At 45.8% G+C, this 25,720-nt stretch overlaps 2 protein-coding genes and 1 long non-coding RNA gene across 5 annotated transcripts; 2 read left to right on the top strand and 1 right to left on the bottom strand.

Moving 5' to 3' along the window:
* Positions 1–333: 333 nt before the first annotated feature.
* On the bottom strand, positions 334–2,109 carry LOC104581750. Its single transcript, XR_729877.3, has 2 exons — positions 1,658–2,109; positions 334–626 (listed from the first exon to the last, which is right to left on the bottom strand). It is a non-coding gene; the product is annotated as an uncharacterized LOC104581750 (long non-coding RNA).
* Positions 2,110–13,866: 11,757 nt separating this feature from the next.
* LOC100846776 (cysteine-rich receptor-like protein kinase 6) lies at positions 13,867–20,343 on the top strand. Of its 3 annotated transcripts, none has more exons than XM_010230149.3 (8): positions 13,867–14,021; positions 16,231–16,408; positions 16,490–16,739; positions 17,325–17,547; positions 17,654–17,774; positions 18,691–18,894; positions 19,326–19,360; positions 19,470–20,343. In XM_010230149.3, the coding sequence occupies exons 2-8, from the start codon at positions 16,247–16,249 to the stop codon at positions 20,173–20,175; spliced, it is 1,701 nt and encodes a 566-aa protein (XP_010228451.1). In that variant the 5' UTR covers positions 13,867–14,021; positions 16,231–16,246; the 3' UTR covers positions 20,176–20,343. The 3 variants fall into 3 exon arrangements, with proteins under 3 accessions (XP_010228451.1, XP_024313844.1, XP_024313843.1); XM_024458076.1 differs by lacking the exon at positions 13,867–14,021 and adding an exon at positions 15,246–16,100; XM_024458075.1 differs by lacking the exon at positions 13,867–14,021 and having other exon boundaries at positions 16,107–16,408.
* Positions 20,344–21,717: 1,374 nt separating this feature from the next.
* Positions 21,718–25,548, top strand: LOC100846168. The gene is made up of 7 exons (XM_003561440.4): positions 21,718–22,057; positions 22,191–22,286; positions 22,807–22,847; positions 23,952–24,063; positions 24,481–24,561; positions 25,024–25,213; positions 25,327–25,548. The coding sequence occupies exons 1-6, from the start codon at positions 21,824–21,826 to the stop codon at positions 25,087–25,089; spliced, it is 630 nt and encodes a 209-aa protein (XP_003561488.1). The 5' UTR covers positions 21,718–21,823; the 3' UTR covers positions 25,090–25,213; positions 25,327–25,548.
* Positions 25,549–25,720: the final 172 nt, after the last annotated feature.

The raw sequence follows: 25,720 nt of genomic DNA, 5'->3' as shown, positions 1-25,720 counted from the left end.
TAAAATGTCAGTTTTTGCCGGCAGTTTTATAATTTGCCCGGCGGATAGTGTTACCTGCCGGCAAAGAAATTCCCGGCAGTTTGTCTGCCTTAGATTGTGTATCTGTCGGTAAAGAGTTTTCCTGGCAGTCTCTACGCCCTATAGCATAAATATTTGCCGGCAGTTCACTCTAAGTTTTCCCAGCAGATGTGGAATATGCCGGCAGTCTGACTGCCGAGAGAAGCAAGAATTTACCCGGCAGTTTGCTCTCATATCCCGGCAATCAAACAACCCTCAATTAAATTCCAGGCAGTTTTGGCTCCCAACTTCCAGTACACACCCAATTCTCTCACAGATTCACAATTCAATGTAATTTTCAAAAAGCAGATATCATTCACGCACACTGCTCATTGACAATCTCAGAACTTCATACATATATATGTTCCTGGAAAGCATACATGCAAGTACTGTTGATCCCAGAACCAAAAGTACAAGTTCACAGCAGACTCAACAACTCCACAAGCTATTACTGTTGATCCCAGAACCAAAAGTACAAGCAGATCAGGCCGGAAACCAAATACATGAGAACTTCAATGATATTGAACCAAATCATCAGCAAGCATCAATCAGTGACTTGTGTTGTTAACCTGTAAAAAAGAAAGTGAAATGAGAGCTAATAATGGTGCAAGTAAATGGCGAGAAGTTAGTGTAGAAAAATGAAAAAAAAAATTGTGCAACCAAGAGTATTTGTATTCGTCAATGCTAACTACTAGCCGGATACGCGCGCTTCGCCGCGCCGTTAGCTGATGTTAGTGGTTGTCCCGAGTAATCCCAGCCTTGACTGTATGCATGAGTTTATTTTTCCCTTTTCCTTCTATTCAATCAAATTGTTGATGATAAACATGTGTATAACCAGAAATCATACTAACTGACCAAGAGGTATTACTAAGTGCGGAGTACTTTCCTATAAACCTTTCTAGACTGATATCTCAACAGAGTGTAGTTCGTTCTTAAATCAGAAGTAATATTTATCAACTGTTAACACAAGCAGAAACTGATTCAACTGTTCAACATTAAATGAGAAAATTATTGATTGTTATACTACTACCTTGGTGTTACATATTTGTATTGCTATACTGCAAAATGTACTTAACGGTAACTAGATGCCAAAGTATACTGACTGTTAATGTACTAGACAAGCTAATGACTTCAGAGGCAGTTCACAGAACAAGTTAATGAACACTTTATTATTGATATGCTCAATTTAGAAGCACAACTTGACTACTGCATTGTGAAGCCACTAGTATAATGGTATTGTTACTGACTGTTAGTAGACAAGCTAATGACATGACTTCAGATGCAGTTCACATCACAAGTTAATGAACACTTTATTATTGATATGCTCAATTCAGAAGCACGGTTTGACTGCTGCTTTGTGAAGCCACTAGTATAATGATATTGTTACGATGGTCTTGAAATGCATGCTATTAGATCTAGATAATACTCCGTATACAGTTTCATATCAGTACTATCCCACATATATTTTTTCAGATAACACTGGCGGATAACATAGTTTAGCCCCAAATTTGCTGCTCTTCCTTCATATATCATAGAAAGACACTGCACAATTGATTGGGATACGAATTTCCATTGAAAAATAAATCAACCCATTCCTGACCTGCTAGCCCGCGGAGGAAGTTTTGGAGGTGCTGGTGGGGTGGAAGATGACGAGGTCCACTGGGAGGAGGAAGCGTAGTCTGGGCAGCAGGGCGACGGTGAGCTCAGCTTCGTCGACGTGTTGACGACGAGCCTGGATGGGGGGTTGGCGTCTCAGGTTCCTGACTCGACGATGTCACTCGCCGCTGCTGCAGATCTATGGGTGTGGTACGGCGACAACGACGCGCATGGTCGCCTGGTTCGCCATGGGGTACAGCAGGGGCGGCGGGGGCAGAAAATGATGGGCGCTACGGCAGCTGTGGGAAGGGATGGGGCGGCAGCCGTGGGGAAAGGAAACCGCAGCAACGGAGAGGAGGACGGAGGCGGGGACGACGTAGATGAGGTTGGAGGCGGTCGCGGCCGTGGGTGCAAGACACGAGAGAGATGGAGTGGCTCAACACTTGGATTGTATTAATGAACACAAAGGGTATAAATACATGTACAGATGCGTTCGGCAGAGCAGCTAACTCCTACAATCTAGCCAATAAACTACTGGATAAGCTGCCAACGAACTATTAGATAAGTTAGAGACGTTGGAATAGACTAAGTCAGCTAACCAATACTAACGGCTTGTACACACACGTGCAAGACCAAGTCACGTTACTAACACCCCCCGGCAGTCACAGCATCAGGATGAAGAATGCTGAGACTGGAGCGTAGAGTATCAAACACCGCCGTGGGCAGCCCTTTCATCATGATGTTCGCGAGTTGTTGTGTCGTGGGAACATGAGTGACTCGAACCTGGCCGATGGCCACCTTCTCCCGGACGAAGTGTACATCGAGCTCAATGTGCTTCGTTCGTTTGTGATGGACAGGGTTGGCGGCAAGGTAGACGGCGGAGACGTTGTCGTAGAACACAGCAGTGGCCGTGCGGATGTCGCAGTGCAGCTCGCCCAGAAGTTGTCGAAGCCAAGTACACTCGGCAACAGCATTTGCCACGGCACGGTACTCCGCTTCTACACTGGAGCGGGAGACGGTGGCCTGTCGTTTGGACAACCAGGACACAAGCGGGCCGCCAAGGAAGACGCAGTAGCCTGAGGTAGACCGCCGCGTGTCCGGGCAGCCGGCCCAATCTGCGTCGGAGTAGACGGTGATGTCGACGGTGGACGACGCCCGGAGCTGCAGACCAAGTGAGGTAATTCCTCGAATGTACCGAAGAACTCGCTTCACCAATTGCCAATGAGCGTTCGTCGGCGAGTGCATGTGGAGACACACTTGATGAACGACGTAGGCAATGTCAGGCCGTGTCATCGTCAAGTACCGTAGGGCACCGACGATGCTACGATAGCCTGAGGGATCGGCATAGGGAGTACCATCGGTCGAGGACGACTTGGGCTTGGTGTCGACGGGCGTACCGGTAGGCGTGCAGTTGCACATGGAGGCATGGTCCAGTAGCTCCTCGGCGTAGTGTTCCTGTGACAGGAAAAATCCGGCGGCTGTCCGAGTTACCTGAATCCCAAGAAAGAGCTGAAGCGGTCCTAAGTCCTTCATTGAGAACTCAGAACTCAGGCTGGTGATGATGTGTCGGAGCAGTCGTTCAGTGGACGCCGTCAGGACGATGTCATCAACGTAGAGCAGCAGGTACGTGGCGTCGATGCCGTGACGAAGCACGAACAGCGACGGGTCGGAGGTGGTGGCAACAAAACCTGTAGATCGAAGGAAGGTGGCGATGCGAGTGTACCAAGCCCTTGGGGCCTGCTTCAGTCCGTACAGAGACTTGGAGAGGAGGCACACATGATCGGGCTTCGATGGATCGACAAATCCCGTCGGCTGCTGCGAGTAGCTCGGACAAGATGCCATGCAAGAAGGCATTCTTCACGTCGAGCTGGTGGACCGGCCATGCACGAGCAGCAGCAAGATGGAGCACAGTGCGGATCATGGCGGACTTAACCACTGGAGAGAACGTCTCGCCGAAGTCGACTCCGGGGCGCTGAGAAAACCCGCGGACGACCCAACGCGCCTTGTAGCGCTCGAGGGAGCCGTCAGGTCGAGTCTTGTGGCGAAAAATCCACTTGCCGGAAACGAGGTTGGCGCCGTGCGGTCGTGGAACTAAGGTCCAGGTGTTGTTGTTGATGAGGGCGTCATATTCTTCCTGCATAGCAGCATGGCAGTGCACGTCGCGAAGGGCGGCACGAGCTGACGACGGAATTGGTGAAGGTGTGGTCGATGCAGTGCAGTCGAACAAGCGCTTGGGGAGGAAGATGCCGTTCTGTGCACGAGTGACCATGCGATGCACCGGCGCTAGCGGCACAACGGGCAGGATGCTTGAGGACGTTGGCGTGGACGGCGATGGCGTAGACGGCGATGGCGTGGGCGCGGTGTCGATGCTGGAGGTGGGTGGCACGGGCCGGTCAGCGGACGGTACGAAGCCGCCGGAAGACGGGTGCGCGCCGGACGAATGCATCGAGGGCGTGTCAGACGTGGGAGAGGTGCCTGCAGGGCACACCGTGGCTGCAGCTGGGCGCGATGGAGAGGCCGGAGGAGCAGCACGTTTGGGACCCAGTGAGAGGATCGCCGGGTCGAAGGACGGGGCGTCGTCGGCGGGTGTCGGAGCGGGCGTCGGCGGGGCGTTCACCTGTGCAAAAGGAAAAACGTCCTCGTGGAAATGAACATGCCGAGAGGTTAGCACACGACGAGAAACCGGGTCAAAACACCTGTATCCACGGTGATCTGCAGAGTAACCAAGAAACACACAAGAAACTGAACGAGGCATTAGTTTGTTCCTAGAAGTAGCAATAGTGTTAGGAAAACACAAGCAGCGAAAAACACGCAGATGAGAGTAAGGAGGAGGAATGCCAAAAAGAAGCTTGTAGGGAGTGTGCATTTGACGAGGTTTGCATGGCCGAAGATTGAGCAGGAGGGTAGACGTGGCAAGAGCATCAGCCCAGAATTTTGGTGGCATGGAGGCTTGAAAGAGGAGAGTGCGCATGCCGTCGTTGAGGGTCCGGAAGATGCGCTCCGCCTTGCCGTTCTGTTGCGAGGTGTACGGACACGAGAGGCGAAGTTGGATGCCGTGCCACGAGAGAAAAGAGCGGAGGGCGGCGTTGTCAAATTCCTTGCTGTTGTCAGTTTGAAGTGCAAGAATGCGCAGACGAAACTGAGTAGCAACATACGCGTGGAAGGAGAGGAGGGAAGGAAGAGCGTCAGATTTACGGCGCAGGGGAAAAGTCCACACAAAATGTGAGTAATCATCAAGTATAACTAAATAATAAGTAAATCCTGAGGAGCTCACAACAGGCGAGGTCCAAACATCACAATGAATCAATTGAAAAGGAAAGGAAGTGACAGTAGTAGATTGCTGAAATGGAAATCTAGTGTGTTTGCCTAAGCGACAAGCAGTACAGTGGTGAGAGGCATCACTGTCTTTAATACAGGAAAAGGGGAATGAACGAATAATGTGAGCTAAAGAAGCATCTCCTAGGTGACCAAGGCGACGATGCCACAAGTTGACAGAGGTGGCAGTGAAGGCGGCATGACAAGGACGAGCTCCAGGGGATGACCGAACCAGATACAGATCGTCGGGGCTGTTACTTCGCAGAATCGCCGCCCTGGAATGCAGATCCTTTACAGAGAAACCAGCCGGGTCAAACTCAACAAAAACGTTGTTATCTCGTGAGAGAGTTCGTACAGAAAGTAAGTTCTTAACGAGGTTAGGAGAGACAAGTACATTACGAAGATAAAGAGGACGAGCATAAGTAGAAATAGAGGCAGTGCCAATTGCAGTAATAGGAAGATGAGCACCATTACCTACTGTAATTTGAGACGAGGTAGAGTAAGGGGAGAAGGAGGAGAGGTTACCTGTGCTGGACGTCATGTGCGATGAGGCGCCCGTGTCAAGGAACCAGTCGTCGCCGCCGCCGCTGTTGTTCTGGAGCGACATCTGTTGCATGGCCGCCATGAAGTTGGGATCCAGAGCAGGAGCCACGGGCGTCGCCGAGCTGAAGGATGGCGCCATCATGGAGGTGTTGGCGTTGTAGGCTTGCGGAGCAGTGGGCGCCATGGGTGGGCGGGGACCGAGGACGCCAGCGCCGGGCGCACGCGGTGTCTGTTGCCAGGCCTGAAAGGTGCCAGACCACGGGTTGACGCCGTGTGGCTAGGATGGTGCAGCAGGCGAGTTGGGGAAGCGCGAGCCGCCGCCGGCCGGAGAGGTCGACGCAGTCTTGCGCTTCTTGTTCTTCTTGTTGCTGCTGGAAGGAGAGCCCTGTAGGGACGCAGGTGCCGGTGCGCCGGAGCGGTCGACGAAGAAGGTGGCGGCAGCTCGACGACGCGCGGCTTGCTCCTGGCGATGCTCCTTGAGCAGCAAATACGAGCGGGCGCGCATGAAGGATGGCAGTGGCTGCTGCATGGTGAGCACTGGGATGGCGTGGCCGAGAGAAGGGTTGAGACCACGGAGCATGTTGAAGAGCATGGACTGGTCGGAGACCTGAACGCCGACGTCACGCAGGCCGTCGGCGAGGACCTTGAGGCGCGAGCAGTAGTCCGTGACGGAGAGGTGGCCCTGCTGCAGACTGCAGAACTCCTCCTCCATGTAGACGGCCTGAGTCATCATGTTGTCCAGAAAAAGACTTGAGAGTTTTGTCCATACCACGAAAGCCGGATCGTGCGGCGCGAGGATGATGTCGAGGATCTCCTCGCTGATGGTGGTGTAGAGCCAGGACACAATGGTGAGGCCGACCTTCATCCATTCGGCGTCCTCAAGCTTGTGGTCGGCGCCGGCAACGAGGTGGTCCTCGAGGCCATTCCGGCCGATGACCTTCATGAAGAGGGTGCTCCACCGGCCATAGTTGTTTCGCTTGAGGTCGAGGGCGGTGAGGACGTGCTCCTTGATGCGGATATGCTGCAGAGAGGCAGCCGTCACCGGGATGGCGCCCGCATCGCGGACGACAGACGTGGCGGCCACATCATCATCGAAGAGAGCACGGGCAGTGGGGAGACGCCTGGGCCTGTGCCGGCGCCGAGGGCAGCGGCGATGCCTACAGGCTGTGGAGTGGAGCCAGGAGGGAGGATAGTAGGCGACACAAGAGCGGCAGTTGAAGCTGTGAGTGCGCCGGCCGCCGTGGAGGTCAGAGGGAGGCTGGTGTCAGGGTTTGCCATGAGGGCAGCGGAAGTGAGTGCGGTCTCAGAGACGTCGAGCGTCTGATACCATGTAAGACACGAGAGAGATGGAGTGGCTCAACACTTGGATTGTATTGATGAACACAAGGGGTATAAATACATGTACAGATGCCTTCGGCAGAGCAGCTAACTCCTACAATCTAGCCAACAAACTACTGGATAAGCTGCCAACGAACTACTAGATAAGCTAGAGATGTTGGGATAGACTAAGTCAGCTAACCAATACTAACGGCTTGTACACACACGTGCAAGACCAAGTCATGTTACTAACAGTGGGGAAAGGAAGCCGCAGCAACGATGTTGAGGTTGGAGGCAGCCACGACGAGATGAGGTTGGAGGCGGCGACGCCCTGGGGAAGGAGGCGGCAGCTGAAACCCTAGATCGGGCATTGGGGGTGAGCACGATGAGACACAGAAGCGAAGTGTGGCTCGGGGGAATGGGCTTTGGAGTTTTGGGGTCCAGTTGGAGCTTTATCTTGCAAAACAAAAAAACAAAAAGAGCAGCTAAAATTTTCTGGACCCCACATAGGCATGTGCCAGCGGATCATCTGCCCTTCACTAGTTATGCCGACAGATGATTTGCCATCAAAAGCCTACACCATTGCCAGCAGTAAACTGCCCCTGTTCCTCAACTTTTCCCGGCGGCATATTTTTGCCGGCAGTTAAGTTTTGCCGGCAGTCCAATTGCCTCCGAAAACCTATTTTTCCTGGCAGTTAATTGTCCTCATGTTTGGTCCATCGTGTAGTGTGCGCCTGCGGCCCTCGGGCTTCGACACCGCAGTCTACGACTGCAGCTGTTTCTTGTCCTCCACGCCTAGCAGCAGGAGAGCCTTGGGGCTCAAAGCCGGCACCGGCCGTGGAGTCGGCGGCGAGAGTGTTGGGAATATGCCCTAGAGGCAATCATGTATGATGTAATTCCCAATGTATTCATAAATATTATTGAGTTGTCCTTGTTTGAACATCTGATATGTATCATTGAATATGTGATTTGATTGTGGAACTATGTATTCATGTTGTTCATACTAAATTGTCCTTAGTCATTGAGGTTGTGCTGGACACATAACCTAGACTAATGTGAAAGTTGGCTGATGACTCGGTTCCACTTGTCATGGGCATGGTGATGTCATTCCAGCTTACACGGACTCGGCTAAAGAGTTTAGCGAGTCGGACTGACCCATATTGAGATGCAACGAGTAGGTCGTCATTTGCATGTCTCAATCAATGTAATCCTTAGACCTGAGGTTATCGCACAATCCGAGTTGTGGATCACCAACTTAGGTTCTGTCAAACGTTGTTCCGTAACAGGGCAGTTATAAAGGCAGAGTTCGGGTTGACTGAGAATCAAGCTGTGTGATGTGGATAACCAAGATGGGATTTTGCCCCTCCGACTGGAGAGATATTCTCTGGGCCCTCTCGAGTGATATGATTCGGGAAGCATGGCCATGCGCGACTTGGTTAATTGTTAACCGGGTCGATCGACTAAGAGTTAGTCGGATGAATCGTATATCACAGATCGAGAAGAGAGTTGAACTATTAAAGGGATGACGATTAATCGCCTATAGTTCGACAAGGTATATCGTGAGGCAAAAAGGGACTAAGACGTATGTCACATTGGAAGGTACGTCGTCATGACTCGATGGTACTTGGGAGTCGGCACGTTCTGCTAGGAGCCGCTACCGATTGATCGATTGTGAGTCGGACTCCAATCGTGTCCAAGTCGCCATGAGCCTGTGGGGTCACACACTTAAGAGCGGGAGCAAGTATTTGGTCGGGTTGGACCCGAACTGGAATTGGGCTGACAATGCGAGTTGGACTCGCAGGGTGGATGGGCCACAAGGCTTGGAGCCCACTTCCACTCGATATATAAGCAGGGGCGTGGGATGCCTAAAGGGCACGGTTTTTTCCACTCTCATGCGTTGAGAACCCTAGCCCGATTCAGTTCAACCGTCGCACCGGATCTAGCAGTCCGCCGCCGGAGCTCCTCCTCGCACGTGTGGATACCGGCAGAGGTGCTGTACGTTCAGCACTTCGACGATCGCGGGATTGGATCGGCTGGATCGGATCGAGGGACTGCACTGCATCAAGGCGCCGCATCAATAATCCGCAACTGCGCGTCTAGTGGTAATCCTCGTGGCCTTCTACCTCGGCTAGATCTTGGGAGTTCGCGTAGGAAAAGTTTTTTGTTTATCTCTACGCGCCCCCTCAGAGAGAGCCTTGTAGGGGCTCAAAGCCTGGATCGGCGGAGTTGTGGGTGGCGACGCCGAGGAGAGAGCCTTGGGACTCGAATCCAGGACAGCTGACGTAGGCGAGGGGACAACCTTGTTGGAGCTCAAAGGCGGCGGCGGCGAGAGTGATGGAAGGTTTACATGCTTGAACAGAAGACATCCCAACTGAAGAAAGCAATTGACGGTGGGCTGGGGAGCGGCGGCGAGGAACGGCGGCGCGCAGTAGGGGTAGGTTGCGACGATGATGGGGAAAGGCGCGGCCTTGGCATGGTAATGCGCATGCAGAGCATATCACGATAGCATGAAGAGCACGCAGAGCATAGCCTGCCTCTCATCTCATGGCATGCCAACCTGGAGAGCAGCAATATGGGATATGCGTTCCTCGACCTTCGCGGTGGAGGCGCGCAACGACGGCACGGCGACACCATCGTCGTGGAGCAGCGCGGCCGCTTTTGAGCGCGATCAGAGAGGAATGTTAAGATTTGATTCGGAGGAGCTTTTTGTATAAGCGAAACAACGCGGGTTTTTTTATGTAAAACAAACAAGTCAACCGGCAAGCCAGATGTCGACCATCCATTGGCTATGACCAAACGTGCACCCGCAAGTCAAGTTGGTGTACCACCTGACCTCATTTTGCAACTTTTTGTACTAAATTGCTCGCAATACAAGTTCTTGTACTTCCAGTATTATTACCTCAATGTTTAACCTATCCAACTAGTTTGCTTGGTTCAAATGTTTGGCTGACCTGTCGTACTGATGTGGCAACTGACTCCTCTGTATGACTTTACCATGGCGGCATATATAGCAAGCAACAATCGTGCGCACTACGGGATTGGGGAAGATTCCGTCGAGCTTGTGAGAGCACTAAAAACAGTCGATAAGCGAATTGGGTCCAACTGAGGAAGCAAATACACTTCTAATTGGCCTGGCTTAATGACTTACCTTAGCCCTTGTATATAGGTCCCCTTGTACATACCTGACTTTGTACCTTTTCGATTACTAATACAAATGCTGTCGGGGACTCCCCTACAGTTTCCGGTAAAAAAGATTGGACATCCAGTTGCTATTTTTTAGAGCAACTATCTGGCTTTATTAATTCAAGCGACGAAGTACAAAAGATCGATACACGAACGAATACAATTAACAAAGATATTCAACAAAACTAAAACTTCATTGTAGCCTTCGAAGTAAACTTCTCTTGATCCATCCTTCGCATTTTGATACTTCTCCACGTATTCGTTGACAAAATTGAAGAATACCATGCTTGCACAGGCTGAACTAACCTCAGAGGTTTTGAAAAGCCGCATGAGCCGCCCACCTCAAACGGTGAGAACCTAAGATCATTGAACGCAACATGGCCGAGGTAATACCCTTTGCGAGACAAGCTGTAAAACTGCTTTTCCATTGATGAATCCACAAGGAAAAAGATCAGCGACCCGAAAAGACGTGTCGTGAGAATCACTAACTCCATGACATTGATTGCAACGCCTACACCAGGACGATGAAGAAGCCAGGACACCAATCTTCAAGACGACGGCGTCTCCATCACCAAGACGCCACCGAGAAGCACACAAAAACCTAGCGAAAGAAGGTAGCAAAACTTGATGCCAGATGTTGATCCGTGGTTCCCCTCGTCTCTTAAAACCAGATCGGCCGTGAGAGACGAGAGGAACCGCTGGAGATTGAAGTTTCTTCCGAAGAAGACGACGGCTAGGGTTTCTCTTAGACGAGGGGAACCTATCCAGTTGCTTGTCACATCAGCCTGACAAGTGGGCTCTTCGTCTCAGAAAAGTGCAAATTAGTTACATGAAGTAAATCCTATAATAAATCTTACATACAAAGATGGAGTAAAACATGGCACAAAACTTATAATCAGATAAATGTTATCACAAATTCACAAACGCCGCCCAATGAATTGTGGGACCAACAAGTCCAAGAGCCACGAATGTTAATTAAAAAAGGGTGAATTGAAACTAATAATTTGTCTCAAACGCTGAATCATCCATCTGCTAGAAAATGACTTGAGAAGACAGAATTGAGCTGCTAATCCCTCACTCTAGAAACATTACCTAACAGTATGGGTGCAGGGAACTCTCTTGACGCCAGCTAGGCACCCACGACGTGAGCTCCAATTGGCTCTCCGATTGCCACATCTTAACTTGTGACAATGTTTGCCCCCGTTCAACTAACTATAGATGATGCCCCGCACGTTGTTGCGGAAATTTTTAGTTAACATATGTGAGCTTTGAGGAAATTTTTAGTTAACATACATGAGTGAAAAGTAGCAAGAAAAGAGTATCCAGTGAAAATGTATAATGAAATTGTATGATAGATTATATATTCTTCAATTAGTTGAGATAGTTTGATGAAAAGTAGCTTGCATGCATGCGCAAAAAATATGAGTTTCCCACTAAATAGATGTGAACAAATTAATGGTGTGATGACGTAGCATGCTTGCATGTTGAGAAAAATAAAGTAGTGGTTTTTTCTACTTAGATATAGAAGATTTGTCCAATTCTAACATGATATATGGGTCGAACCGACGTGAGCTGACTTGAGGCTAAAGTACTCATGTATAGTATAGGACTTTACTATAGTGGCATAGCAGGTGATACTTATACGGCGGTGCGGGATCGGTAATAGATTAGGTCGAGTTTGTAAGAACATAGAAATATCAGTTGGCGAGCGTGCATGTTGAGTCGACTTGAGGGAGAAATGGCCCGTTTGGTTTATGCCCCAGCCCACCGCGCCAAGGAGTTGGTTCCCAAGCGAATTGGCGGAGGATTTTGCCGCCCCTTTTTCGTCAGGGCGTGGGCGCAAAACTGAACTGGTATTGGCGTGTTTTCTGCAGAAGGTGGTTGGCGAGCCAACGTGCGGACGTTGAAGCAAACCAAAGCCCCGAGAGCGTTGGCGTGCCAATACTTGACAAGGCGCACGTAGGTGCTAAACCAAACGGCCCCAGTGTCTAGCGAATACACGCTTCCAATTCGGCGTCCAATCACTTGTCACACCAGCCCACAGGTGCACCCAACATGTAAAAGCCGGACAAATCAGTTAAATAGGGTAAACATCGTAACTAAATTTACAAACAGGAAGTTAAATATGACTACATTAATATGAAATAAACATTGCCACAAATTTATAAACATAAGGTAAAAAATAAATGCAATTCACCTTCTTTTTTTTTATTGCTTATGCGCACAGGAGCTGCTACACTGTGGAGTGAATTGCACGTACGTGTGTAGCTTGACTAGTTAGTCCAAGAGCCGCGAATGCTAATTATTTTGTGTATATATGTCTATTTCCTCCGTAATCAGACATGCCTAATTCTTTGTGTATATGAATATTTCCCCGCAAAAAAAAGACTCGCCTAATTCTTTGACCCATTTACCCACTAATCACTATCAGTGATGTTGATTATAACTTTATTTGTGTATATGAATATTTCCTCTGGAATCAGACTGGCCTAATTCTTTGACCCACTGACCTAATCCTTTGACCCACTGATCGGGATCAGTGATGTTAATTATATACTGTTTTGTTTATATGTCTATTTCCTCTGCAATCAGACTCACCTAATTCTTTGACCAACTGACCGCGATCTGTAATTTTAATTTTCTCTTAATTAATCGTCGAGCGTTAGAAAGTTTGTTTCAGCACAACTTGTGATTATCTTAATTCCATTGATGGGTAATTTGCAACAGAAGTACTGAGGAACAGGACGAGCGAAAACGCCATGGACGATTCTAATTAACCTATATGTCCCTTGGGGCCGGCCGGCGCCCCCATGCATTTGTTTTCGGTGACGTTCAATTAAAGTTTGATCCAAATCTATATATATCTATCTATACCTATCTATTCTAAAAACTAAAATACGTGAGGTTCCGTGAACTGAGCCTAACTCAAGTGGTTGGTTCCTTGTGGTGGAACTAGGCCAACTAGGTTCAAGTTCCAGACTTGCCATGGGTGCTTGCATTTTTTGAATTTATTCCATGCTTTAACCAGACGATGATCGGCTGGTGGTTCCATCTCTCGGAGGTAAAATACGCGAGGTTCCTTTGTCAACAAACTTCGTCCGTCGTACCTCTTCCCACGTGACGGAAAAAAGAAGACGCAAATGCACCGACGGTCCTACTATTATTGAGTTGGTGTTATTTCAGTCATAAATTATGAAACTGCACACTTAGTTCTTGATTTTATTTTAAGTGTCTCATGCGAGATCCTAAACTGATTTTGACACGTTTGACCCACCTACGTGGTTCATTGACCAGGTACACGTCAGCAAGGGGGCACAGACCACAACCATTGACAATGTAATTTAGCAGAAACCCCTCGCAGCGATATCATGCTGGAGGAGGGCGAGGATGGCACCGGCGTGGTGAGGGAGGGTGGAAGGCTGTGAGGACTGGGGAGGGAGGAGACGGTTCGGGGGAAAACTAAGGGAGACGAACTTTATTTTTTAACATTTTACTAGTGAAAAGTGTGAAAAAGTCATATATGACCTTTCTCAATATTCATGTGTTATATATTCTGATCATATTCCAAACGGGGCGTTAATATGTGTGCGTTTGCCTTCGGTTGCTTCTGTCGGTGGATAAAACAGAGACAGAGGGAAGTGGATGCGGACGAGGAGACGGGAGACCTAGCAGTACTACTAATCTACTGCTAGGTGCGGAGTCAATAACAACACAAGACAATTAGAAATTGTAGAAAAAATAAGAAAAGTATAGTGGTATCTTCCTTGCACTTGCACAGGACACCACACCCGTGATCACTCACTCGTCCCCACGCGCGTGGAAGGCCACCTGCCCTGGACCTGCTGGCTTACAAATAGAGATCCCCATGTTTGGAGAGAGCAGGCCAAGTTTGCGGCTTTTCTTCTCCTCCCTTTGCTGGTTTGAGAGGCAACCAGGCGACTTCCCCGCGCACTTGGGAAACATCATCAGAAACATCTCCAATCCGCAGCCGGCTTCTTCGGGTATTCAAGGTTCTTCTTCTTCGAACCTCTTTCTAAAGATATAACTTTTAACATATATCAAATATTATTTATATAATTATTGGTTAAAGTTAGGCATGAATTTCAATACAGGCTTATAAACCCAGAAGGATGGAGTAGCTCACTTCTCGTTTGTCCCAAAATTTATTTCTTCCGCCTCGTTATTCTTTAGTACTATAGATCATGGTTTTAAATAGCGCTATTTCCTCGCCGACGTTATAGCATATTTAAAGACCTGATGTTACGTAAGCAATTTTTCTCGCATGCCTCTATTATCGCTAATAGCGTGCCAAACGGCGCTAAACGCTATTCTCGCTATTAGTGCTAAAGGGCGCTAAACGCTATTTCCTATAGAGCGTTAAAGGTGCATCACAAGGAGCAATCGCGTCATAAAAAAGAAAGAGAGTTTCCCACCTTAGGAAGAAGAAGTTGCTTTCTGAAGCCCAATCTGTTGGTTCCTCTTCTGAATTGGAAGACAACAACGACATGCATTCTTCATCTACTTCTGAATGAGTACTTTATGCTATGTTGTTGCCCCGTGCGTTGTGGATGTTACGCTTGGTTCCTTAAAACTATTTAATACTTGAATTATGTGTCATATCTATGTTTATGTCATGGATTTGGTCTTGTAAAGGGTTGGAGAATTTTTTAATACGTTGCTATGCTGAAACCTTTAATTTTGGACTATATTTGATTTTTCTTTTTCGCAAAACACTATTTAAAATGGTGCACGCTATAGCACACTACCAGGTGTATGGCATCTGGAGGAGGCCGCCGCTACATGTCATAGTGCGCTATTCAAAACCTTGGCATGGATATATGTTTGGGATTTGCCAAATTATAGTTTGTTACGATATTAGGCAGATGCACGATTAATGATGACACTGAGGCACAATATTTGTTAACGAGGTTCTGCCGAAGCCTACATTCCCGAGGCATGACTACCGACGCTCCTCTCTCATAATACCGCAATACCGACCACCTCGGACGCCGCTACAAGCCATCTGCTCCCCTGCGAGCATGGTTGTCATATATTCTCCTAGGCCTACCCACGGTGCCTTTATATATTAGACCCGGCTTACACGTGTTCGACTACCAAATCCTCCGCTAATTACAAGTATACCTCTACTCGTACACATAGTTGACAAATATATCAACATAGTTCCGGAGGTAGCCCAAACCGTAGGCTGCATTTCACTTGTTTTATTTTTTCAGATGGGAACTAGGAACATAACGTGGGACATCTGACCTTTTATCTCAATATTGTTGTTGTCGCCAAGTAAGTTTTTTTGTGGTTGTTTAATTAAGAGCCTGCTAATGTTTAACCATGTTTTCTGATTACAGCTCCCCTGTTTGGCACCAATTTGACCTTGGATATTAGGGATTAGGCAAATCGTGCTCCCTCCGTTCCCAATTAGTTGGCACCGGCCATTTTGCAAAAAAAATCCTATTAATTTACGAAATCAACATGCAGTACACATGTTCAATTGAACGTGGACTGCGGGTTGATTTCGAAAAACTACAGGTTTTTTTGCAAAAGTTCTGGCACAACGTGGACAGTATGTCGATTTCAGGAAATAACAAGAGGTTTTCTTTTTTGCAAAATTTCCAACGCCAATTAATTAGAAACAGTGGGAGTAAGTTTTTAATGGCTTCTTAGTCCTTTCTCCTATTAATTCTTCGTTTCATATGAGGTCCAGATGAAATAAAGAAACACATAGACACCACTGCAGCTAGCACATCCCACTTCGAGCCAGCTTAAATGTTTGAAAATCTTACTTGGGTTCGCAGCCTCAGAAGGGCACATCGGTATACGTGATTAAAAATGAGGATTCTTATGGTACCCCTTACTGCTTAGGAGAGAGGAGCAGTATATAAATCTCCACCCTTCATTTGTGGAGACTGTCATCGTCAGCAAGCCGCTCGTTGCCGTGGCCGCCAGCCATAGCCTCTTTTAATCCAGCGAGAGAATTCTTATTTTCTCCAAATTACGACGTTCGATTAGGGGAGACGACGGGGTGGGAGAGGAGACGGTGTCCCAATTTCACCTTTTGGGTCGTGCATAAACAGGTGTTCCGGAAATACTCTTTATACTGTTTTATTTGGCCCAACAGTGGAATATACTGCTTACATCGTGATAGCAGTACAGATCGACCTTGACCTTAGGATTAACCGAAATGGACGGCCATATCGATTTCAGGGTATAGCTCAGAACGATGGATCGCCAAAGCACCATAGGACCAAGTGACCTGGAGCACATGCTATTAGATGAAAGTGTAGAGCCGAGAGAGCTACCATTATCACTTCTAGAAAACATCACAGGAGGATTCTCTTGTGATCAGGAAATCGGCAGCGGTGGATTTGCCGTGGTTTACAAGGTACTGTTAACCGCAACTACTGTATCCAACTTTTAGTGAAAAATATGCTTATCGTGATGACAAAACATGCTGCAAATGCAGGGAACGCTTCCGAATAGGTTGGTCGCTGTGAAGAAGTTGATCAACTTGCATGCTTATGAGAATAAGTTCACGCAAGAGGTTGGTTGTCTCACTAAAGCAAAGCACAAAAATATAGTGCGGTTTCTGGGATACTGTGCTGACACGCAAGGACAAGTGAAAAACATGGACAACAACTTTGTCCTGGCAGAATTACGAGAACGATTGCTATGCTTTGAGTATCTACCAGGAAGTCTTGATGTGTACATTAAAGGTATGTGGTAACCATCATTTGTTTCCGAAGGGCATAACCATCATTTGTTTGCATCTTTATTTCCTTGAACATACTCCCTCTGTTCCTAATTAGTTGGCGCCGGCTGTTTTGCAAAGAAATCCTGTAAATTTTCGAAATAAACCTGCAGTCCACGTTCTAACATACTCTCTCTGTTCCTAATTAGTTGGCGCCGTCTGTTTTGCAAAGAAATCCTGTAAATTTTCGAAATAAACCTGCAGTCCACGTTCTAACATACTCCCTCTGTTCCTAATTAGTTGGCGCCGTCTGTTTTGCAAAGAAATCCTGTAAATTTTCGAAATAAACCTGCAGTCCATGTTCTTTCGGATCTTTTGCGAAAAAACCCTGTTGTTTTTTTGAAATCAACACGCAGTCCACATTTAATTGAAGATGTGTACTGCAGGTTTATTTCGGAAATTTATAAGGGTTTCTTTGCAAAACAACCGGCGCTAATTAATTAGGAACAGAGGGAGTAGATCATTTCATTCAAACATTCCATTCATACAATTGATGAAGAGTATTCCAGGTATCTCAATTACTAAACTCTGTTTCTCCTACACTCCATAGATATATCTAATGGACTTCAATGGAAAAAGTCCTACCAAATAATTAAGGGTATCTGCGAGGGGTTACATTACCTCCACGAGAACCACATTGCTCATCTAGATATGAAGCCTTCTAATATATTGCTAGATGATAACAAGGAACCAAAAATAGCTGATTTTGGTCTCTCAAGGTGGTTTGGTGAAAACAAAACGCGGACTATTACTTCAAGTTTAGTTGGAACACTGTGAGTTTCTCAAGCCACTTGAAATATATTTTTCTTGGTTATGTATGAGGAATACTGTTCTGTCCCTTAACGTTCTTTAACCAGGATCATACAAATTTTAATGCAGCGGATATATGGCACCAGAATATTTTAGTGGGGAAATCACATTAAAATTTGATATTTTTAGTCTTGGCGTTATAATATCAGAGATACTGACAGGAAAGAAGCATCATGATGAAATTGACGAGGTAAGAACAGTTGCTTGGCTGGTCCTACATTGGACTAAAACCACGACCGGAATTTAGAATTGGAGGAAGTACAATTTAGATCAGTGGATATCTCTGCCCATTTGCCATTTGTCCAAGCGCCTTTACATTCTACCATAAATTTTCTTCAACTTGGTTGGCTGGTCCTACATTGAACTAAAACCACGACGGGAATTTGGGAACGGAGAGAGTACAATTTCGATCCGTGGATCTCTGCCCATTTGCCATTTGTCCAAGTCCCTTTACATTCTACCATAAATTTTCTTCGCCTGCACACAGGACCCTATTCCGTCCAATCCGTTGACATTTGCTACCTCTGTTCAATTATTCCAGCAACGTACATTACCAATTCTAATTCTAAGGTAACGAGCATAAGTGGCAAAATCATGCAATAGAGCTAGATCTAGTGGAAAATGTGTTCTCCAAGAGATAAGTTTGAAAACATATTCACCACATACATACTTGTGGGTATACAGTGTGCACTCTTACTTTTTCTAATAATATTAATACCAATTTTATAAAAAACAGTTTTGGTATTTACACTTCGAAATTCTGTATTAACTAGTCCTCCAGTTCTTTTCTTTTTGGTGTATAACTCAAATGTAAATTTGTTTTATTAAAAATTACAAATACGAAGTGTTCAAACATCCAAGTTTTCTGATGATCTCAAAGTAATTTAATTCGATAAAAAAATCAAAATTAGTTTCTTGCATGGTCCATGCCAAGGTGTATAGTACTCCCTCCGTCCCATGTTAAGTGACTCAAATTTGCACAAATATGAATGTAACTATACCCAAAAAGTGACTAGATATATGTAATATTTCGTCACTTAATATGGGATGGAGGGAGATCTAGAAAGATGTTGCTCCTTTTGATGGCACAAAATTTACTTTTCTAGGTATTTGAAAGTTGGAGGAACATGGTGGACATAAGAGAAAATCAGTTGGAACAAATAAGAGTATGCGCTGAGATAGGAAAAGAGTGTAGGGACAATAATCCTAAGAGAAGGCCATCTACACAGAATATACTCGACCGACTTGTCAAAATGGAAAGGACGAGATGGTCCACTGAAACTAGTGGGAGCACTTCATCAGTAACGACCGTAAGTTTAATCGTGAAACCTTATAGTACTTCATTTATAATATATCTATTAGTACATTGTTGTTAGATATTAATTTCTACGTTATTACGCCTTAATCTTTTCCATTGAAGATTATAATCTGAAACGAAATTTGGCGCACCATCATGTGACTAGTTCTAATCGCACTACTGATATAGAGTTGTCTCTTGTTAATTAATGTCTTCTATATATTCACCAAAATCATACAATTAATATGTTGCCAACTACAGTAATTGATTAAAACTGCAGCCATACTGATATAGATTAAAACTGTAGCCATATTGATATAGATTGAAACAGTAGCCATATTACGGTTGACCAAAATCTAGCCAACTTGATTAAAACAGTAGCCAAAAACATACTGTTTAAATTTAGTTGTCTATCTGCTACTCATGGATTTTTGTGACAATCAGGCCGACAGATTCTGCAATGCATCCCCATGTCAGAGGTGCGTGAAGTTTCTTTGATAACTACTACAGTTTGTTAGGAAATCTACTTTTGTTGTCGGAAATCATACTAGCCAAACTGATGGTGATGTACGTATGCACCATTTTCAGGCCAGTATTCAAGGAGCAAAGACATGATTTGGGCGATGGCAAGCACATTAACATCACCGGTTTGTTGGACTACTTCGTGGTTGTAGATTTCAAGGCAACCTGCGAGAAGGGCTTGATGTTCAATCCACAAGAGATCATCGAGTTCTCATCCGTTCTTGTCGATCCTGTTACCGGCAACTCTGAATCGCCCCCCTTCCACAGTTACCTGCGCCCACAAGAGCGCCCTGTGCTGACAGATTTCTGCAGGGAGTACAATGGCATCCAGCAGACAGACGTCGACAAGGGCATCGTGTTAGCTGAGGCACTGCCGAAGCATGAGGCATGGCTAAAGGAGGCGGAGACAAAGAAAGGAAGGGCCCTTCGCTTCGCCATTGTCACATGGGGAGACTGGGACTGCCGCAGCATGCTGGACAGAGAGTGCCGGCACAAGGGTGTCGCCAGCCCTCAGTACTTCCACCAGTGGATCGATCTTAAGATTCCTTTCATGGACAAGTTTGGCAGAGAATACATACCGGGGTCTGCACTGAAGGCGCTCACGGAGGCCGGGCTGCTCTGGGAGGGCCGCCGCAACGGCGGGTTCTACAACGCGCACAACAAGGCGCGGCTTCTTGGGTTCCTGGTCCAGCAGGGCGTCCAGTTTAGCATCACGAGCAAGTTGGAGCAGAAACCGGCGCCAAAACTGCTCTACTCTGTGCTGCAGGGGTGACCGAGCTAGCCGCAGATATATATATTCTATAGGCACCACAATTCAACAGCTAGTAATTATAAGCGTCTTTGTTTCCTTCAGAAATAAGCGCGGTCTTTGTACCATGTATATCAGAATTTTTTTCGCTGGTGCCAATGATATATATGGAGTGTGCTTTAACTAAGATAAGGTTTATGGGCCCCACGCATCCCTAGGTTGAGGATTTATAACTAATGTAACATGAGTTTTATATTACAAAAATTATACCATTAGAAACTTCAAATGCTCTATATATTTTCTAATGGTACAATTTTTATAATATAAAAATCATATTATATTAGTTAGATCTTTAACTTAGAGATGCGTTGGGCCCATGTACCGGAACGGAGGGAGTAGTTAATAAGACGGTTGCTTTATTAATAGACACGCACGTGGTTTCCTTTAATGAAACCATAAAAAAGCTAATAAGACGGCTCATGTTTTAGGCTTTGAGCTAGTCATGCGGATGGGTTCTTGGCTACTGTTTGGCATAATGACCCTCCGAATTTTATTTTGGATGCAATCACAAACGATGTAACACTGTTTCCTGATTAATAAAGCTTGTCATGATGGCTTTCCCTAAACAAAAAGTGCACAAATCTTTTATCTTTTCTGTTTTGCTATTGAGAAGTTGTTTGTTTTTTAGTTAGAGATTAGCCAATGTGCTTGACCGTCTTAATCCAACGATATCACGTGGAAGAAGAGAGAGTGGGGATGATCCTTAGATCTTCAACGGCTCTGTTACGTCAATTGAGACTCGATACTTTTTACGTCAATTCAGACTCGATACTTTTTCCTTAAAAACCAAGCGACTCAGAAGTAGTCATACTGGGGACCCGGCCCTTACTTTTTTGTGCTTGTCTACGGTACCCCGGGATCAATATGAACCATTCGTTTTCTCAATATAAAGGCTCAGGGTAGGTGATACTCCTTAATACTCTAGTTTGGAGTGTGGAATATCATCTCAAAAATAAATGGAGTATCAAGAAGGCAAGGGTAGTATTTTGTGTAGTTTGAACTTGATGATGACTATGTGTGATGAACTTGGCAGTAGAAGTTGATGAACTAGTAGCGCGTAGCTTTTTCTAAAAAAATGTTGAGATCTGAGTTTGGTATAGAGACTATTCGGCACTGAATTTTCGAGTTCAGCTCAACAGAAACCGAGTTCGGATCTCTATTTTGGTGTGTCCGCTAAAGATGCTCTCGGTTGTTCAGATTAATTTTCTTAAGCGCTGAATCATGCATCTACTAGAAAATGACTCCAAAAATCAGAATTGGGCTACTAATCCTCATTCGAGAAGCATTCCTCTAAAACAGCATGGGAGCAGGGAACTCTCTTGACGCCAGCTAGGCACCCACGAACGTGAGCTCCCATTGGCTCTCCCTGCCACCTCACGCGTCCACGTGTCCCTTGGCCCCACTCGCAGCCCACCCTGCACCGGGTCCACGAACGCCAGCCCTCGTGCACCCGGTCCACGGGCGCTTCTTCTTCCCCCCGCTTTATAAGCTCGCGCCTCCACCTCACACTCACTCGCTCCGCCTCTCGCGCCACCTCATCGTCGCCTCGAAGCCGAATCCTTCGGAAGGAAGCAAGGAAGGAAGACCTAACCCTAGGCATCTCTCTCCGCCCATGGCCAGGGAGGCGGAGCCGTCGGCCTCGTCCGCGCAGGCGGGGTCCTCCGGGGAGCTGCCGCCGGCCGCTGGCGGCGGGGACACGCCGCGGGGGAGGCGGCGGCGGGCCCGCGGCGACCCGCTCCTCATCGTGTGCGGCTGCTTCAGCGTCGTCACGGCCGCCACCGCCTTGCTCTGCGTCGCCGTCAACGTCCTCTCCGCCGTCCAGTCCTTCCGCCGCCACCACGGCGACGTAAGACGCCTCGATTGGCCCCCTCTTCCCTCCCCTTTCTTTTCCAGCCCATCCCAATGGGGTATAATCTCCAGAACGGTAGAGTCGATACGCTTCTGCTGATTCGTGTCTTCCTGATTGGGGGTTTTCTCAGATATTCGGGGGCATATTCCGGTGCTACGCGGTGGTGATCTCGCTGTTCGTGGGCGCCATCGAGACCGAGTGGGGATTCATCCTCAAATTCTGCGCGGTTCGCTTCATTTACCTGCTCTTCCACTCATTTCACTTGTATCTTACATTGTAATTTGGCATGTTTAGGTTGTTTGAACACATAGATATTGTTTGTATATTGTCCAATTTGAGCAGATTTTTGTATAATCTAAGCTATCTACTGTACAACTGTATATGCGTTTAATTTATGGCCTTCAAGTGCTGCTTGATATACACAATTAATTGATTGGTACAATGGGCTGGTTGCAGAGTGTGTTATGTCGGTGTCGGAATTTTAATTGGTTTTAGGTAGCAATCATTTAGCTTCATAAATTTAGATGATTACTTCGTGCTTTCAGATGCCATGTCATCATAATCATAAATGATCTGATTGGTCTGTTAACTGCTTCTGTCGGTAAATCACTAAATCTTAATTGGATTGCCTTTAGTTTTAGAGACCCATGGATTGGCTTTCATTCAGTTTTAATTGGATATGAATCGAGTTAGAATTTTAGTGCCTTCTTTTGTTTTGTAATGATTCTATTCTTTGGCATGACTAGATATTGGAATACTGGCCTGCAAGGGGAATGCTACAAATATTGTAAGTATTCTGGATGAGTATATCTTTCTCAACTCTTATTATGTTTTCAAATTCAGTTCTACAGTGGAATTGGTGCATATTTATACGATTATCCAGAATACTTGTTGCATATGCTTAGTGTCATGTGAAGAAATGATGTTCATCTAGTGTTTACCTTTTAGATTTAGTAGATTAGTTTTATTTCCTTCCTTTTTGGAAGTGATGGACATAATGAAGCTCAAGGAAAATTATGGGATGAAGCATGGCTTCATGGATTTCAAGTTAAATGGCATTTGACAACTATAAATTAGCTGTCACTAAATATATAAGATAAAGGTGTAGTTGCTATTTTGCAAACACCGCATGTCAGCATAGCTAATGACATATGGGGAAAACCATGACAAACACAAACCATTGTTGTATTTGGCAACTCTAACCTTCATTCACAAATCGGCTGATGAGATGCATATTTCTTGTTAGTGCTACTACAACAGCATGGCCAGCTATGGGCAACTCTAACCTTCATTTTATTGATATTCTCATAAACTTTACAATTATATCCTACTTTGTCTTTTCAGTGCATTGTGGTCCTCACCTGCATGCATGAACCTGACATTGCCTATATTAGCATGCATTGTTGCAGAGGAATACTTCATAGCTTGTGGAGCATAGGAGGCCACCTTAGTTTTGCTGGAAATATCTCTTGCGTGTTTATATAGGTTTCAAGTTATCAATGCATCAATATAGATTCAACCAGGGTGACTGTAAATGCAAGACAGCATTAACTGTGGGCACATGAGCGGAATGTTATATAGAGTACCCAGGATGATAAAACTTGAGAACTCAGGCCATGGATTCAGAGTAAAGCTCTTATCATCCTGTGGAGTTTTACCACATTAACCTCTGCATTCACATCATGCACACCGCACCATATATTCTGGCATCCGAAGCAGTTGTGTTTGATTTCTTTCCTGCTACACTATGAGCAGTGTCATGGATCATGACTTAACACTGAGCCGCAGAAACAGGAGTTTGGAAGTACTATTAATTGTTTCTTGCTTTATGTTGAAATGTAATCCATATCTGTTCCTCTTGTTAATCCGTTTTTCCTTTGGTTCCTGGCAGCGTTGCTGTCATGACAAAGGCATACCCAAATGTTGAGAGGAGCGACCTGATTTTGCTTCAGGACATTGCCAGCTACCTGCTCCTTGCATGTGGACTGATCTATGTAGTCTCGGTGAGTAGAGAATTTTGGTTGGTTGTTTGTGTTCTATTATACGTTATGCTGCCTTTCTATCCTAAATGCAAGTCCATACCGTGATACAGCTGGAAATAAGTTTTGATAGTAAAAAATTTGATGCCTTGGAATTTTCAGATCAGTTGTTGTTAGCCTGACAACTATTTCGAGCCTACTTGAATGACTAAATAGATAGCATTATAAATCAGTTGAAAGTTTGATATGCAGCTTCAATCTTTCTCACAAGCACTAGTATGAGATACTGCTTATAGTATCATGAAGTTGTCTCTAACCAGGCATTTTTATCATAGCAAAGTATCACCTTTCAGTGTGCAGTGGAATCAGCAATTCAGCATTGCCCTCATTTATGTTGCACCACCACGTTATTTATTTGCATTAAGAACTTTGAATATGCAGGGGGTGTTGTGTCTTGGTGTGTTGAAGCGTTCTAGGCAGCAGAAAGCGATATCACGAGAGCAAGCGACCAAGGATCTGGAGGTGAGTACCTTGGTCTCTATTTTTGGTAATCGTAATCAATGCATTTAATTTAATCTTGAATATTTATAGTTTTAGGTTTTTCTATTGTTTGACCCGTAGAAAACATCATTACTGTGGTTCCTACCTCAAATGTCTCAGTTCGATCATTGATTACTTCAACATTTAATGTATACACATGTCATATGTTCTTTCCATTACAATTGTTAAGTTCGAACTATGAAGGTATCCTGAATCATACTCTGGAATGCCATCGAACAAAATATGTGCTCAGAATAGGATCAGTACCCATTTATAGAAGGACATACACGTCTTTGTAACCCTTCAGTCAGAGTCAAGCAACTGTCTACTGCGTACTGTCAACTCCACTGCCATTGTGGCCCTCTTTGAGGCTATATTCTGTGATTCTGTCCCTACCTCGAGGTTATCTGCTGATCATTTCCCTAATTTCCGTTGTTATTTCAGGAGCTGGAGAAACGCAGGGAGGAACTCGAGGCATTGTTACTTGCCGAGAGATCCGAATTGGTCTGATGACAACAGTCTAACGTTTTTGCCCAGTGTAGATTGATTGTTGCTCCTGCTGATTCCATACCGCTTGTTCATCCTCGTCGATCTGTCACCCGAAATCATTTTCGTTGCTGTGCCTCTTTTTCGTGTAAGTACTGACATTTTGCCAATCATTTCACCAGAACATATCGTTTCTGTTTTCTCTGTCTGTTTTCTCTGTCGAATATATCTTGCTAACATGATTTTGTAAAAAATGGACAGGTTTCTGGTTTTCGTCTCGATTTCTGTTGAACTGGGTTTCCGGTGTGAGCATTTTGCGTGGATACATTGATCGGCTGGGATTGTCTCGTGTTAGTGTAGTCAGATTTATGTCAATGTGGTAGTTCTGATGAATGATGTACCATCCGTCTCTCTCTGTAGTCTGTCTGAACTGTGAATGTTAAATAAATTCAATGGAAATTTGTGTAAAGAGGGTCCCCGCCAGTGCGTGCTTGCTTGGTTAACTTGCTTTTGAGGGCTTTGAATTCATGTGAGTTGGTTTCATGTATGAATTCGTAAACTTATATCCATTCCAAGCAATCTAGAATCAGTATTCCTGGATAATAACTCGTAAGTTAAATATGGCGCGTACACTAGCTTGTTTAAACAAAAAAAG

Source organism: Brachypodium distachyon, chromosome 1, assembly GCF_000005505.3.
Source record: "Brachypodium distachyon strain Bd21 chromosome 1, Brachypodium_distachyon_v3.0, whole genome shotgun sequence".
NCBI lineage: Eukaryota > Viridiplantae > Streptophyta > Magnoliopsida > Poales > Poaceae > Brachypodium > Brachypodium distachyon.
This window is presented reverse-complemented; position numbering and strand designations above follow the sequence as displayed.

Coding starts and splice junctions, on each gene's coding strand:
- LOC100846776 (XM_010230149.3), top strand. CDS start 16,247: ATGGATCGCCAAAGCACCATAGGACCAAGTGACCTGGAGCACATGCTA. Junction 17,548..17,653: donor TCAAGTTTAGTTGGAACACT/GTGAGTTTCTCA, acceptor ATTTTAATGCAG/CGGATATATGGCACCAGAAT. Junction 19,361..19,469: donor AATGCATCCCCATGTCAGAG/GTGCGTGAAGTT, acceptor CACCATTTTCAG/GCCAGTATTCAAGGAGCAAA.
- LOC100846168 (XM_003561440.4), top strand. CDS start 21,824: ATGGCCAGGGAGGCGGAGCCGTCGGCCTCGTCCGCGCAGGCGGGGTCC. Junction 24,064..24,480: donor GACTGATCTATGTAGTCTCG/GTGAGTAGAGAA, acceptor TTGAATATGCAG/GGGGTGTTGTGTCTTGGTGT. Junction 24,562..25,023: donor AAGCGACCAAGGATCTGGAG/GTGAGTACCTTG, acceptor TTGTTATTTCAG/GAGCTGGAGAAACGCAGGGA.